The sequence below is a fragment of the Amblyomma americanum genome, chromosome 2 (genome assembly GCF_052857255.1).
Source record: "Amblyomma americanum isolate KBUSLIRL-KWMA chromosome 2, ASM5285725v1, whole genome shotgun sequence".
In the NCBI taxonomy this organism is placed as follows: domain Eukaryota; kingdom Metazoa; phylum Arthropoda; class Arachnida; order Ixodida; family Ixodidae; genus Amblyomma; species Amblyomma americanum.
In genome coordinates this window covers 9,917,380-9,934,200 of record NC_135498.1, presented here as the reverse complement: position 1 = coordinate 9,934,200, position 16,821 = coordinate 9,917,380, and the positions used below count along the sequence as shown (strand labels likewise).

The 16,821-nt window shown below is 50.4% G+C and overlaps 1 protein-coding gene across 1 annotated transcript in view; it reads right to left on the bottom strand.

The window, feature by feature from the left end:
- The window catches only part of LOC144120530 (uncharacterized), a 104,096-nt gene that overhangs the window by 28,726 nt on the left and 58,549 nt on the right, over positions 1 to 16,821 (bottom strand). The window contains exons 15-18 of the mRNA XM_077653048.1: positions 10,590 to 10,723; positions 5,366 to 5,487; positions 4,459 to 4,607; positions 3,421 to 3,525 (exon numbers count right to left, since the gene is read on the bottom strand). Coding sequence (XP_077509174.1) covers positions 3,421 to 3,525; positions 4,459 to 4,607; positions 5,366 to 5,487; positions 10,590 to 10,723 — 510 coding nt within the window. The remainder of the gene's footprint in view (positions 1 to 3,420; positions 3,526 to 4,458; positions 4,608 to 5,365; positions 5,488 to 10,589; positions 10,724 to 16,821) is intronic.

Below are 16,821 nucleotides of genomic sequence, written 5' to 3'. Positions count from 1 at the left end.
CAACAAAAGAGGAGAGGACGCGGGGCAAACTCGGTTCTCTCGTCTCACGAACCAGTCCTCTTCTTTATTATCCAACCTTTCCCACACATTTACAATGACTAGAAGGTATTTATTCTTCTTGAATTAATTGTAGGAAACGCACATTAAGGGGCGAAAATGATAGCGGTTAATCGGCACAAAGAGAAAACCGTGCATTGCAGCGCAAACTCGAGTTTATGATGTCGTAGGGAATATTAAATGCACCAGGGCAGGACATGTGATGGGAAGAACCAGACAGGGATGGTCCATTAGGGTGACAGGGAGGACTGTAAGCGATGAGAAATGTGTAGCCAGGGGCGGCCGAGCGCCACATAAGCGAAGTAAGTAGATTAAATCGGGAAGTTGTTGGGACAGGGGACCTGGTTGCTGGAGCCGGCTGGCGCCGGCTGGAGCTAACTGGATTGATAAGGGAACAAGCCTCTGTCCTGGAGGGTACACAACTAAGCCGATGGTGGTGCTGATGATTACGATGTCAACTGATGTGGTACTACCTGTCAAGCACGTGGAAAATAGGACCTTCGCGTAAAGGATTGGGCAAGTTGGTCCGACATGCTTAACGGAATAATGGCGCAGATCAAGTGACAGGACAGCAGGAGAGTGTGTGTGTTTGTACTCTCCTGCTGTCCTGTCACTTGATCTGCGCCATTATTCCGTTAAGGTCTTCGCATATCATATGCAGCAGATACTAGTTCCGGACCTCGGTGCTGCGGAAAAAAAGGAAGTTATAATTTCTTCGAATGTATGCGACGTTGGCAAGATCGGGGCCTCAGCTTTCCTCGCGTCGAAGCGCTTAGAAAAGGTACTATTTGGTCTTTGACAAAACCGTTTCCTTTAGTCTTTTTAGGACACGAAACCCTTGCTGTCTTTGCTGTTCTCCCCCCGCAAGAAGTTTTCTATCAAGGAAGTGTTAATGCGTCCCACTTTGTTTTTGCGCGCTGGATGCTGCGAACGTTGTAACTTAGTGGACAAGGTATTTATCATTATGATCTCACTTGGTTCAGGGAAGTCCACTGCCATGACCGCCACTTACCCCTGTCCTGCGGCAGCCGAAGCGACACCGTGGCAGTTAATTATTTTTTTTAGCTCGTAATTTTATCTGAATCCGTGGCGGCCGCGAGCACGTCTTCCTCGCATCCGTGCTTGTATTTATGATCCAGTCGAGCACTTAGAGTGTTCGACCAAGCGTGCTCAGTGCACGGAAAGGTGCGCATTGCGGCCAGCAGTCAACGGAAAGCCACGGCTGCTTTTTTGGGAATCGTGGCTGGCTACCCGGCCTGCCATCGGCGTCAACCTTGCCATCGAAAGAGCTCGGATGGGGCGTGAAGACCGCGGCAAAAGCCACCCGGTCGAACAATGTCAACCGAGCACCCGGGAAGCACGCTAGTCTATACGGACACATCGTGAAGTTATCACTTCCTCTTCAATTCCAGCCACGCATGTCCAAGTCACCAGGAAGCCGGACCATTGGAAATGATGAGGAGTATACGAAATTGATAAGGCCGAAATTTATTCCATTTATTAAATGCCTTCTGGGCACAAATTAAGCCTATAGACGACAACGTAGCCGCAAGCAAACGCGTTCTGCTTTCCTGTTTACCGTTATGGGCGAGGCCGGGGAATAACAGATGAGAGTTATATTTGGGACGAAAGCGAATTAAACGCTCGCAACAAACCTTCCCTGGCAACAGCTCTGTCTCCATATTTGTGTTGGGGCTTTGCAAACGACATCTTGCAAAACGCAGGGCGTTTTCCCGCGCTTCCGGCTGCTGTATACACACGCTCCTCGCATGGCGGCGAATATTCGCGGGGTTTCGTTGAGACCTCCTCTCCGCGTGCTTGTCGCGTGCGTTCGCCGCCCGCGGGTATAAATACCGCGGCAAGAAAGCTGTCCATTTGGCGACAATAACTGAGACACACCCATTCCGATTGCACGCTGCTTGGAGCGAAAGCAGCAGCTGCCGTTACAGCTGGTCGAGGGGCGTGCTTGGATGGATTCCACGAGGCGGAGGGTGTACTGTCGCGCAATCAAACGTAATTGCGCGCTTCGATTGGCTGGTCGCTTGCGGCGCTTCTCGCCTACGAAGAGAGCACTGCGGAGACTTCGAACCCGCGCGGCTCCTTTAGTGAAAATTAGTTAATCGCCGCAGTTATTTCCGGAGAACTTCAGTTACGGAGGCAGACACGTTCGTCAGTCGCAGGCGTCATGACTTAATGTGATTTTTTTATATTAACGCGCTTCGCTTTTGAACTGTCCCGCCGACAGCTTATTTGACTCGCTGATTGGAAGAATCGAAGCTCTTTTGTGCTGATGTATTGGGAAGAGACGTGCCCCACCCCATAGCGCAGGAAAAGACGTGTTGCTGGGCGATGCCCCAGCAGCTTCATTTGCCTGCGCTTTGTCTTCACTTTGTGAATACACGCGGAAACACCCGGGAAAAGCGCTTCTTGTTTTAGATTGCTTGTGAGAGAATGTTTCTGCAATGCGACAGTCATGGACAATGTTGAAATTTGTATGGTTACTGCCTGAATAAGGATATTATGTGGGTGAATAACGGTATGAATACGCTGTGCCCTCACAACTGAGGAGTGTCTGGCAACGCGTACTAATTATTAACCTAGCTTCCTCGAAACATAACGCTGCTACTAAGAGATTCGCCTACTGCGATATTCCGTCAGGACTTAGTTAAATCATGACGCTAACCCAGGCGCGCATTGAGGAGCACATTCGACCACAGCGCAACGAACGTGTCACTAGGGTATCCGATACCCAACAATTCTGGACAAAAATATTTTTGAACGGGAAAGGCAATTTTGAACGCAATTTTTTCGTATGTTGGAGGATTTTACTATAACAATCAATATGTCCGAAGATCTTTCTTCGACGGGCCTACATTGTTTTGCTATTAACGTTTTTGCTGTTGTAAAAAGCGTTCCCCAATGGTTTTCTATGACAGTCTTGACTGCTGCGTGCAAGCGATGGAAAAAGTTAAAAAAAAATTCTGCATATTGGAAGAATGAGTCATTACCTTCAACATTTTCACAACAGTACGTTACAATTTTCAAACATTGGAATTTTCTGTCCAAGAACGTTGGACATGTAGCGCCCTGGCTTTGATTCACATCAGCTTGCAATCAAACCCACTTTCATGGCTTTTGGGTTTGAACGGCTGCTCCTTCTTAATGCTAACACTCACAGCGAAACAAACACACGGGGACACGGGAGACAGCAACAGTACATAAGCGCTTGTGTACTGTTTTTCTCCTGTATGCCCCTCTGTGTTTGTTGCGCTATGAATGTTAATGCTGAATGTTAACCCATTAGCCTAAACCTTCACACTAGTCGTTCGTATTTAACATGTTATCGCGGCATCGTATGGTTACCTTGTCCTGGGTCTTCGAGAATCCAGTTCTCGTCTTGGTGTCATTGAGTCGGTGGTAATCTATGCACGCTGTCTCGTAGGGCGGGGGCAGCGTGAACACGTCAGTCTGTGTCAGCAGAGGGGAGATATACAAAGCGTCAGTGCACAGCTTGGGGCTACAATTTAACGTGATACAGCTCCCTGACCTCAGTGCACCTGGCTCAGTATAGGCCGCAATGAACACTGGTCGCGTTTACATGGCTGCGACAGAAGCGCATCTCTATAAATGCGACGTTTGTTTGGAAAGGGAGTTGCAACCCGGTGCGGCAAACCAAGGACATTTCATTCAACCCATTGACATTCAGCGCCAACGCTGTGGGGTGCCAACACAGCGGGCATCTCGATGCGCTTATGGAATTCAGGGCTTTCTCTTTACAGACTGAACATTTTAAAGATAAAGTCAAAAACGCAGAATGAGGAGAAGAAATAAGCGCAAGGAGGTTTCAGTGCAGTGAGCGCCATTTGCCAAGAAACAGCAGTAAACGAGAGGGGAACAAATGATGAAAACAGCTCAACAGAAAGCACGTCTGGAAGTATAAAGTATAATCAACAAGTGAAATTTTAAAAAATGTAAATAACATAAAACAATAGAAATACAGAGAAGAGGTGAGGAGGCGCGCTCTACAGGAGAGAAGGGCAGATGTTCCTGCCAGAAAGCAGGAGGCAGGTGGTGGCATTGCTTCCAGCGTCAGACACACAGACAGTGTACTGAAATCGCGCAGAAATACTCGCATGCACAAAGGTCTACAGCGCGTGCCTGACCAGTCAACAAATTTCGCAGAGCTGGATGCTTATTCGTGTCTTGTCTCTTCGTCATCTTCCTTTCTCCATTGCGCTAGGATCATTCTTGACAGTTATTTCCGAGGTCATCGCAACCCTCCGGAAACACTCTGATAGGGCTGTGGCTGTGAAGAAAGAGCGCTTGATGGTGAGGCTCAAACGGCGCGTGCTTCCGCTCGCGGCTGACCCGTAAGCGATGAATGCGCATGGAAGAGGTCACCTGCTTGGCCGAGATGACGTATTTGTGGGTGGCCGTCATCATGATGGTCCTGGGCAGGCCTCCCGAGAAGCTCCCCGAGTCGTGCACGGTCGCCATGATGGCCTGGTTGCCCCCGGGGTCGCGACCAGCGTGAACGGTCATCTCCAGCTCTGGCCGCCGCCGCCAAATAGAGAGAGAGAGGGGGGGAGAGGGAGATAGAGAGAGAAGGGGGAGGGGCACTCATAACGGCGTTTTTAGCCAAATTCCGAGTTTTCGTTTCGAACCAGAGAAACGGACTACACTGAGGTGTTCAAGGAAGAAATGCCGCCTCTTTTCAGGACCTTTCTGGCTTTATGAGGGAAGCGGGCACGGCTTTACTCTCTGCCGAGGTACGCGTGGTTAGGACTGAATGCCACCGCGCCACTACGATACGACCTGCATTAGAACACTTTTGACTCTGTTATTAGGAAGCTGTCCTAGTCTCTAGTTAGACTGTTTGAATCGGTGGCCTTTTGCCCACTCCCTGTGATCGTAAGGCTCAGAAGACAATATTCGACTTTGAGGCACAGCCTGCGAGCGTCATGCTGAACGTTGTTGAATCGACATTTAGTCATTTTTTATCTAGGCCATGATTAACAGTGCGCGCTATAAAGTTATAGCCTCGGCGTCCAGATTTTATAACAAGAAATGTTTACTAGTCTGGTCAGACATTTCAGGTCAAACTCGCGCAGCCTTCTCTGTCTGATATCGGCCACGCGTTTATTAATGCATCAATCAACAGTATTGTCTCGCAGTTTTTGCATTACTAGTCGACAGTGATAACCGATCTGACGTTAATGGAAAGCAACAGAGAGCATCATGTGCTAGAAGTCCAGACAGTTCCTCACCCTGACCTGCGCACTATAGAAGCAGAGCCGGCGTAACTCACTGTATTTCCAAGGCTCGGGACATTCGGCGAAAGCCGTTTCTGCTTCTTTGAGCTCGGCCGCCAAGTCGAAGTCCATGGAGTAGCAGACGGTGTGCAGCACGTACGTGTAGGCGACCTTCCACCTGGTGGAGAGAAAAGATGGATAGAATAGGGTGGGCTCCCCCGGCCCGCGCAGCCTTTATCACAACGGTCTTAAATCAATCAAACATAAGCAATATAATCAGGTGAAATCTTTATTCAGAGAACATGTTACAGTTCCCTTGGGGGCTGGCAAAGACACATGCATACTGCTCTTTCTTTCATCATCACATAACGCTTGACCTACCTTTGAGAGTACAATGTCATAGCATTAAAGATCCCTCCCACGCAAGTACTCCCCTTCTCTCTCTATTGCATATATATATATATATATATATATATATATATATATATATATATATATATATATATATATATATATATATATATATATATATATATATATATATATATATATATATATATATATATATGCATAGAGTTTCTTACTATTAGCTAAAGGGAAAGCTGGCGCCCGCCTATGGGAGTTTACATGGAGCTTCCTCGAGACCACTTCAGCGCCTCCATGGGCGCTCTAAGCATCATGGGGCGGAGAGCTACCGACTGCAGAACCACAACTTTTGGACAAAAAATAATGAAAAAGCAAACGTTGTTCGATAATCAAGAATGCCCTAGCGCTTAATACCCTGTGTATAAAATGCAACAAACGAGCAGAAAAGCATGTAAATATCAAGTTTATCCAAAATAAGCGATGGCTTGCTATCCTATTGGCCAAATATTGCCGCCACAAAAGCCAATATTTCGTGCTTAACAGGTGCACTTTTAAAAATAAATATTTTGCAGAAGAAATTTTCTCGTTTGGACACTTTAAGAGTTTTTTTAATAATGGCACTTCGGAAACCAGACATTTTTTATTGGCGTCGTGTGCTGTTGCGTTTTCGCTACTATGGCTTTTGTGCACTACGTTTGCACCAAAGTCGTCTGCGCCGTGGACGGAACGGGACATCTCAGCAACGCCACTCTGTGTTCCCGAAAAAAAACCGACTGTCCCGCACCAAGTAGCTCATCGAAAGCGAAAATCTCTTTTTCCAAGTCATTATGCAGACGGTGACGAAGAAGCTCGACTGCTGTTCAGAAAATTTCTTCGGGCGTGTACGGCCTTCTTGTAAACGTGCGTTTAAACGAATTTAAACAATCTTTTAATAGCGAAAACTATAGACAAAGCGGTACGAAACAATTGTTTCGCGCTCTGCGCATACAGTGCGGTCGGCCGCGGTCGTGTCAGCACGCAGAAGCGACGTTGTCACTGATGTTGCCAGCGCAGGTCGGGAGCCGAAGTAAATGGTACATGCTGATTATGCGCTTCATTACAGCGCTGAAATAAATTAGCATGCGAATAAGGTTGAGGAGCGAATGACTACGTAATCTATTATAGGCATGCCGTGGCTGACTCAAGAGTTGGCTAATGTGTATCAAGGCCGTTGTCCTGCTGTGTGTGTAATGCGGCTCATCATACGGATGGCGATAGCATAATTATGTGCTTTCATGGATATTGCAGTTGTTGATGGGATATATCCGTCAACTGTTATGTGATCTAGCCCATACCACATGGTGAATGCGTATGCATCGTCCATGGACCGTTTTCACTGACTACACTCTGACAAAACACCGGCACAAAATTAAACCATCTAATATTTTCAAGGTGCAGCTGCCGCGGTGGCTCGGTGGTTATGGTGCGCGGCTGCTGGCCCGAAAGACGCGGGTTCGATTCCAGCCGCGGTGGTCGAATTTCGGTGAAGGCTAAATGCTAGAGGTCCGCGCACTGTGCGATGCACGTTAAAGAACCCTAGATGGTCGAAATTTTCCAGAGCCCTCCACTACGACGTCCCTCACAGCCCGTGTCGCTTTGGGACGTTGAACCCCATAAAACAAACAATTCTCAGCGTACAAGCAAGAGGACAGCAGCCTCCAAGGATTTATATAAACGGCGTTATCTCCAACGCTCTTGCCTGTCCTCAAGCTTCCCGGAAAGGCTCGACACGTGTCGTCGCCGGGAGCATTTTCGTAATCGCTGTCATTTTATGCGGACAGTGAATTCCTACGCAAGGTAATTAATCATGCTTCATAGCCACACTGTGACTGCCCTTGGCAGAGGTATACGACAAAGCGCACTGCAGCTGAGTCAAAAGGGGGAAAAAAAGAAAGAGAACGTCGAAAAGCGCCGATTGGGATGCCCTCGTATGAGTGGGAGCGAGGTACGGGCCACTTAACGGAGCGTTCCCGTTATTATGCCCCGCGCTTATAATTGCCGAGACGGTAATTGCGCCTGTACCTGCGCTGCCTTTTCCGGCCCTCTGACGCAATTGACGGTCTGTGGCCTGATCGGCACGGTCATTAAAAAGGCGACTAAACTGTTTGCGGCCACATCAAGAACGCAACGGAAACGAGCGCTTCTCTCTTCTGTCTGCGCACGTTCGACTTGCTTTGCTGATTTCCGCATGTTCACTTCCTGTTCTCCTCCAGACAACTCGTGATATCTCCGTCACCGAGCGCACGACTCGTATGCCTTAGAGCAGTCCTGGCTGCATGCACTGACCTTCAGCGGAGAGTTCTTGATTCTTCGATACGTGCCTACGTTTTTGGTGGTATTTATAGCTGCTGGAGTGACGTCCTACGGTTTGCAATGACACGCTGATCGAATTTCCGCCGCAATTCAAAATTCAAACTCACTCACCCACCCACCCACCTACTCACTCACTCACATAGGAAACAAAAACATAAATAAATCGCTTCATTTGATGCCACAGTTCATTATAGAAAGACAGGAGCGATGAGACATTCCATCCATGACAGCTCTGTGTGAAGAAAATGTCATTGTGCGTGACTCGGTGCCCTCAAAGTGCAATCGGAACGTGTGGCGTAATTTCTGCTCCGTCCGTACCGGGTGGACATAGGGTTAGAGGCCTGAGGCATGTGAAGGACGAGCATAGATTCTGAAGAAACTAGCGAGGACCATTAGTACTTTTTTTTCGCAGCGTCACGCTGCTTTATAACCTGAGCTCCTTGCTATCGACTGTAGTTGATGTCAGGGCGGCGCGAAAAGAACAAGAACCAGAGAGGCACAAGAACACAACAGGACAGGCGCCTCTCTTGTCCTTGTTCCTTTCGCGCCGCCCTGACATCAACCACAGCTATGAACCAACCAGCCCAAACCAATGTACTTCTTGCTACCGACATTTGTCATTGGCAGCTAGCCCGTTTCTACTCGAAACGTAAATTGGCGCGTGTTTGCAGCAGCGCACACGAACGGACTAGTACAAGGATGCGATTGTAATACGGCCTCCTTTCATCTCCGGGTCCTGTTTCTCTCGGCCCCGCAGATCACAACCACGAAGTCCAAAAGGATTTTTCGGTGCGGCGACCACGTTACTAGTTTTCATTGCCCTCTGCTCTAGGCTTGTGACTCAAAGATGCGCTTTTCGGCCCGCTTTTTACTAAACAGGGCTTGCGAGAAAATAGCGCCTCTTCGTCATATTGCACTAACAATGTTGTCACTGGGTTCGCCCCTGTCGTTCCTCGTAAGGCTAACCAAACGAACCCGAAGGGAGCGCTGAATGACGTCAAGTGCTTCAGAAGCGGCCGTGTCGATAGCGACGTTCTTGTGCCTTCATGGCTTCGCACGAAGGCAACAGCTTCGGCGTGGCCTACTACACGCAAGCGCCGGTCGTCACTGCAATGAATGACTGTTATCGAGCTGTGTCAGAGCGAGGAAGACGAGCGGTTAATCTCTGGGAACCTCGTGGACACACTGTTCGGAGATAAGGGAGCCGGCGGAGTCCCCCACGCTGCGAGGCGTCCCTTATCAGCGGAGCGTGCGCACCCTCGTAATTGAATGCATCACCCCCTCCTCCTCCTCGTGGCCTAGTTCGGTAACGTCGGCACCCCAGACGGCGGCGGCACCACTTCTGTCGAGGTGATGGTGCCTTCGTGTGACGGCGCTTTAGAGGTAAACGACCTGCGTGCAGCCGCTCCGGTCTCGTCCGAACGGAACCGGAACGCGATCCTTCCTCGACGGGCGCACTCTGTCGCGTCGGCTACTTCGTGTCCGGTCAGGCTTGCAAACAGGATGGCGCAGTGATCGAAAGCCGACCGCCTTATTCCGGGCTCTATTATCAGCTACCGGGGAGGCCAAAGTTTCATTCCAACGCGCGCGTTTGACGCGAGGGACGTGGTACTCGGAACAAATCGCGGGCGCTTATCTCTTCGCTGACGTGTAGCTCTCAACAGGCACCCACTCGTGCCTACTTTGCGTTCTCTCGCAGCGGGTGCATGCCTTGTATAAACAGCCTGTTTATGATGGGCCACGAGTCGGCGGCCAAAGACCGAACTCAAGGACGGGTGGCAAGAATTACCTATAGCCGGTAATGGCGTCTCGAAACCCCGCGCGAGAGGACAGGCGCTCCACCGACCAGCGGGTCTTCTTCACTGGCGTGGTAGCGAAGACGGCGCAAAAAAAAAACAAAAAAAAACACGTACCAAAGGTTCTCGAGGATGGTTTCGGTGGAAGTGTCGTGAGCCGTGAAAGTAGCGTTTTTGCGCACCTTGATACAGTCATACCTAAAGGAACAGCGCGGGAGGCCTCTTCATTCTATTCAAGCACATGAACGCTCTTCTATGTCGCACCGGCGATTTTTGCGGGACAAGTTCTCGTTCAGTATTGTACCGCACAGCGCTGTCGTGATATTTTTCTGACTGTCCTAATTATCCTTCTGCTACGATAGCTTTGTTCCCCTAACAAATTGCTCACGTTTTTCTCACGTGTTCGCAGAGAACTGAGGAGACTGTCCAAATTATAATACTGAATGATCATGCACCTTTTCCAGCGACCACCACCAAGTACCACGGCGTACTCTCTCACTTCATTTCAAGGTGACGTTTAGCTTGACAGGCGCGCCAGTAGAAGAGAATAAACATTTTTTTTTTATCAGCTGAGGCTTTTAATCAAGTTTCGCACTGTGGGACGGTTGTTCTTCACTCCCGTTGTTCTTTCGCTACTTCCTTTCTATAGCAGTCTCCATGAGCATTTTCTGTACATTAAGGGGAGTGTCTAGCTCTACTGAGTTAAACGTTGGCGTGAATAGTTTCGGAAAAGCAGGAAGGAGCAATAGTGGGGTGATGTGCTCACAGTTTTCGGCACTCGAAGTCTCGGCACAGGTCCGAACGGGCCTTCATGCGGCAGTCGAGGATCATGTCCTGCGGTGGGAATGCCTGCTCGATCAGGTTCTTCAGGTGGTCAGCGTTGAACTGCATCGTCGCGTCCTACGAAGAACAAGAGCGAGCACCCTGCAGCTTGTGTAGTGACCTTAGTTTTCAACCTTTTATACGACGTCGAGTGTAGACTCTAAGTATAGAGATGTAGACTCTAAGAAAGACGGTGCTTGGAGCACCAGTCAAGGAAAGGAATAAAGGAGCGAGTGAAAGAAGAAAGCAAGAAAGAGGTGCTGTAGTGGACGGTTCCGGAGTAATTTCGGCCACCTGGAGATTTTTAACGTGCGCTGACATATATCGTACAGCACACGGGCGCCTTTTTTTGCGTTTCGCCTCCATCGAAACGCTACCGGGTTTGAACCCGGAAACTCCGACTCAGTAGCCGAACGCTCTAAGCATTGAGCCACCGCGGCGGTTTTGTTGTACTCCGCAGTGAAAATTCGGCAGAGACACTTAAGACTGCTTACGCGTGGGAGTGCGAAAGCAAACAGTGCACTCCACTGTCTGCGTCATTTCCGGTGGCGCTATGTATGACACCACCTACACACACACGCGCGCATATGAGACCATCCGGAAAGCTGTGCGACGAACGGTTGCATCACAATTTCGGCACATATGTCGGGAAAACTTGCGCCACATGGAGGTCGGCCAGTGGCGAGTATATGGAGACAAACGACATCTATAGGATTGTCCTGAAGAGGCGGTGCTCAGTTTGCTGTGTGCGTCATATGGACGCTTGCTGACGTCAGCCTATTTTCTTTTTTGCCATCGCTGGGATTTTCTGTACCATCTGCGAGGACACACACACACACACACACACACGCACGCCGCCGGCTTTTCTCGTAATGGGACCAGTAATGCTTTCGCATTAAAACCGCCAGACATAAGCAGAAACTGAACGAGCTTTTGTTCCACACGTGTCTGAAGATACTGAGGAATATATTGCTACGTGTTTTGTTGACCTGCTCCACAGCCTTGATGATTTGACTATCGCCAAACATTGTGGGGATACACAGGAATAAACCGTCCCACAGCAACGGCCAAGCGTGTTTTTTCGGGCGATATTATGTGCGCGCCGATCGGGAGGTTTGCGGTGCGGCACACGCGCTGTCTTTATCGCTGCTGCGGAGTCTTTTTCTCTTTCCCCCTCTTAAAACTGTAGGGACCTTCTCTCCACAGCTCGGGAGTAGCTCGTTTCTCCGAAGGTGCTCGTCTTTTGGCGGGAGCTGTGCTTGTGCACAATGAAATGGTCGATCACTTATGTCAACTTGACTGCGCTTAGCACGCGCCCGGATATCGGACATCTGCCAACGGGACCGCCGCCGTCACAGAATCGCCCGGCTATCGTGCGCGACTGATCGCCGCAGGCCGTGAGCGCATAGCTACATGACATGAGCTGAACTCTTACCCCCCCCCCCCCCCCCCCCCCCCCCCTTGCGCGTGCGGAATGCTCCTCCGTTGCGATAAGCGTTTGCTGAGTTGCCTGTAACCTGCTAAACGCAATAAACCTCCTTCGAGTAGAAAACTCGTGTTTGTTCCCTCGGCCGGAACTCGCCTTGGCGGCAATTTATCTCACCGCGGGTTGAGGGCCAAAGCTTTGATTGTTAGCGCTGGCATGCAAAGAGCTGCTAAAAAGTAACTTCCCCGTTCAGACCGTTGATCATTTTACAGGAATAACTCCCGTAACATGACTCGTTTATTTCGGGCTTTGGATTTAAAAAAGAATGGCTGGCGGTTTAGCTTTGCTAAGCATGAAAGATGTGCGAAAGTACAGTTTTTTTTTGCGAGCGGACACCACCGCCACGTACATGAAAGCGCGATTGAGGTGTCCACTGACCCAGGCAGGCAGTTATGTGCGTATTCAACTTTTTCATCGTCAATGCCAATCTACGCAATGCACGCTGGCGGCCTATGCTCTAGTGCCGCGTTTCTGCAGCAATGTTGTAAACGTAAAACGCGTTTTGCTCTAGTGCCGCGTTTCTGCCCCAACGTTGTCCACGCCAATGCATGCAGCGCACATCTCTCTGTCACTACCGCCACGTAGCTCAAAGCGTGAACATTAATAGTAGTATCAGTTGGTGAAGGAGACAATGTGCACTGCACAGCGCGAGAGTGTATTTCACTTCAACACGAGGCATGCTCGGCTGCGGTGATAGCGTAGTGCACTCGCGCAGTGGCCAGTGAAGCTGACCTGTTGACGCCGCCGCGGGTTGGAATCCCTGCAGTCGCAGATATTTCTCTTATTCATTTTTATTTATTTATTTCACTTGGCACAAACCCACAAACATCGCAAACCTTTCACTTTGCGCAAATCCTCAATCATCGCAAGATCCTGCTCGGTGTTTAGCCATCGGAATTAGTGCTTTCCCACTGAAATGGATCAGGAGGAATCGCGCTGGTGGGAGGAGAAACGACTCGCCTCGTTCAAATTCTTAGTCGATACTGGGCGACCGCGCCTTACGTCCGAATTCTTCCGCATTTCCATGCGCCATTTTCAGCGTCAAGTACGCTAAATAAAGCAATTTGAAGATTAACTTCAAGCGCTCGCAGCAATGGCAACTATGTAAGAAGGAGTCGCCGTGCTGCGCGGATCAGCTTCCTTTTCCGTTCATGTAATGCTGTATGCACTGTGCGCCCACTTTTCTCCCCTTATCTCGCCCTTCGGAATTCGAGTGCGGTTGCGTGTTTCTTCCTCCATTGTGGCATCTGCCGACGCAGGCGCTATCATTACCGGCAGTCCGCGTAAGCGATGTACGGAGATGCTGTCGCCGGATAGCCCGAAGCTTTTCCGCCTTTGCCGGTGAACGCCTGCTCTCCCACACAGGCACAAACACGAAGCAACGCCCGCGGCCTACTGGGAGCGCGGGGGGGGGGGGGGGGGTGCGTTCCATTTGAACGCGTAGCTGAGGCGTTTCCGTTCGCTCTTAACCACTCCAAGGTCGGTCCGCCAAGGAATGTGTCGTCAGAGGCGTGCAGGCGGCTGGCTCACTCTAAATGTGCGCGGGCAATCACTGCGACCAGTGCAGCGAACGGCGAAGATATATAAACGGGAGAAAGCTTTCCAGCGTTAAATACTAGGCGACAAATTGTTATCTGTAAACAGCGCCGTCAGCGAAGAGAGGTCGGAAAGAAAACGTGTCATGAACGCCACCGGCTTTGGGCCAGCGCCTAACTAACGGCGATAATACACGCGGCAGCTGTGAGCAGACCGGTAAAACAGCGCGCCCTGTAACGTCCGCTTGACATTCATGGCACACCACGATATTGTAACGTGTAAATAAGCTAAACAGACGCACCACTATACAGCGGAGCCTTTGTGACGGAAACTCTACTAGCGGCGGAGGTTTATCAATAGCACAAGCTGTCCCGCCGCGGCAGTTAGGGCGCTCGGGCCACTGAGCCGCAGTTCCCGGGTCCGAACCCGGCCGCAGCGGCCGCGTTTCGATGGAGTCGAAAAGGCGCCCGCGGACTGTGCGATGTCAGTGCACGTTAAATATTCTCAGGTGGTCGAAATTACTGCGGAGCCCTCACTGCGGCATCACTTTCGCTCTTTCTACTTTCACTTGCAAGATCCTTCCTTCACTTACGGCGCGGTTCGGGCGCCCACCGAGATGTGATACAATTACTGCGCCATTTCCTTTCCTCAAAAACCGAACCACAAACTGTCAGGTAGACTTGAAAGACGCGCGTCATTACGAACTCAAGTTCACTGCTCGGTTGCACGTTCCGCGTCATAAACTTAAGAGGCCTGCCTGATTCCCTTGTAAACGTGAACTTGACAACCTAGTTCTTTATAAACTTCATTTGCAAGTCCAGCCTCCGTTCTGTGCCACCCACCCCCCTTTTTTGTTTTGTTGTCCATATTTATCGCTAGTTTACGTGCTTGTGACTTTCGTTGACTTTCTATTCTCTTTCACTCCCTGAATCTCCCTCCGCATACGGGTAGGAAAAACAACTGGGTGTTCATAATAATCCTCTTCATCGGCCCACGTACCGCCACTGCATGACGAAAGCGTCTGCCATGTTCCTGCAATTAAACCCGTCCTGTGCCAGCTGCTCTCTCCTTATCCGTCAACTTTCCTAATTTCATCCGCCCACCCTTTTCCCGCCCCCTGTTACGTTTGTCTTCTATCGGAATTCATTCCATTACTTAAGAAGGAGGAGGATAAAGCATTTCTTTGTTCAAGCTGGTTTAAGTGTTGTGGGTGACCCTGGGAGGGGGGGGGGGGCACTAGATGGCCGGGAGCTGGTGGCGCCTGGCAACCTCCAGGGCTCTTGTCACGACGCGTAGTTCCATATCGGAGCTGAGCAGTGCCGCCGCCTCCCACTCATCGGAATTGGAGAGCTTTAGCGCCCCATATGGGGTCGTCCACGGGACACGACTGAAGAATGTGGAGTAGTGTGGCTGATGGGTAGTGACACAGTCGGCACGATGGGGTGCATTCGAGTGGGATAAATGCGGGAGAAGAGGGAGGGGTGTGGGAAAGTGTGTGTTTGGTGTTGTCGCCAGTCGACTTGCTGTGTTTGGTGAGACATTTACGCGGCGTGGGGCGTTTGAGGCGGGTGTTCTTACAGTGGAGAGTGATCACGTGCCATGTAACCACATGCTCCCTAGCAGACCAGAGGAATGGGTCGTCCACAGCTCGGTTGGCGCAACTCGAACAAAGTTGTGGGCGGCCTCATTAGCGGGGTACGCCGAGTGCGCGGGAACCCACGTCAGGGCTATTTGGCGAGTATTGAGATCAAAGGAGCGGAGAAGAGAGTTGGTGATGGAGTGGACTCTGCCCATCCCAAAATTTGCACAGGCGTTTTTAGAATCGCTGAGGGTGTGGGAGGCTGGGGCTAAGGTGATGAACAATACGATGGGGGCTTCCTCTGCTTCAGCTGGATTCCACGCGTGAATGGAGGTGGCCGTGAGGGGGAGACCGGCGTCATCGACGGCCCCTATAATATATGCTGCCTGGTGGGTATATTCAGCTACATTAGTGTTGGCCGCGGTAGGATAGACGACTGGGCGTTGTAATAATCTACTTCATCGGCTCTCATACCTCCACTGCAGGGGAAAGGCCTCTGCCATGTTCCACAAATTAAACCTGTCCTGCGCCAGCTGCTCTCTCCTTATTCGTCAAGCTTCCTAATCTCATCCGACCGCCGTCCCCCCCCCCCCCCCCTGTTACGTTCGTCCTCTGTCGGAATTCATTCCATTACCCAAGCAGGGCAATTCTATTACCGGCTGCCGAGGGAGATGGGGTCGAAGAGAATGGCGCTGCTGTAGCTGTGTAGGTGGGAGCCGATGTGGAGGCAGGACAGGGTGATGAGGAGAAGTGCTTGGTGTTCTATGTTGTCAAACGCTTTGTGGAGGTCGAGGGCTGGAAGAGGTCTAGTATGGCGGGAGTGGATGGTTTCTGAGGTCTCGTAATATATGGGGTGCATCACACCTTGGGTGGAGAGATGTGGGTGGAAGCCTAGTATCGTGTGGGGAAGGGTACGACTCTCTTCGAGAAACGGTTCCAGGCGGTTGAGGATGACGTGTTCCATGAGTTTTCCAAGGCAGGTTGTGAGGGAGAAAGGACGGAGGTTTTCGAGAGTATTGGTTTCCCAGGTATGTGGATAAATATGACTTAGGGATTTTCCAGAAGGAGGGAAGTTCTCCTAATTGCCAGCACTTGATGAAGTAATCTGCTAGCGCATGAACCTAGGTTGCGGGGGGGTTCTTGTTTGTAACGTCATTCATGCCGGGTGCGGATTGGGACGGTAGTTTTAGAATGGCTGCGCGGACCCCTGAAAGGTTAATGCTGCATCTAGTTTTGAGTTCGTGTGTCCTTCATATTGCGGAAGAGGGTCGTGAAAAGGTAACTGGCGCTCAGATCCTGCGAGAGAGCGGCGTCTGAGGATGGGTGGGAATGAAGAAGACGGGTTAGTCTATCGGAATGTGCCGTTTTGGAGAGGGAGGGATCGAGTAAATGGCGGTGTAGGTGCCAAGTGTCTTTGCTCCCTAGTTTACCATCCATCCGGTCACAAAGATTGTGTCTTTGTTGTGTACGGCTAGGGTTTGGGAGTATTCGTCAAGCTTGGAGGCAAGGTCGGCAAGCTTTACCCCAAGGACCCATCGGTAATCTTGCCTCCCCATTACATGCCCTGCATAGGCC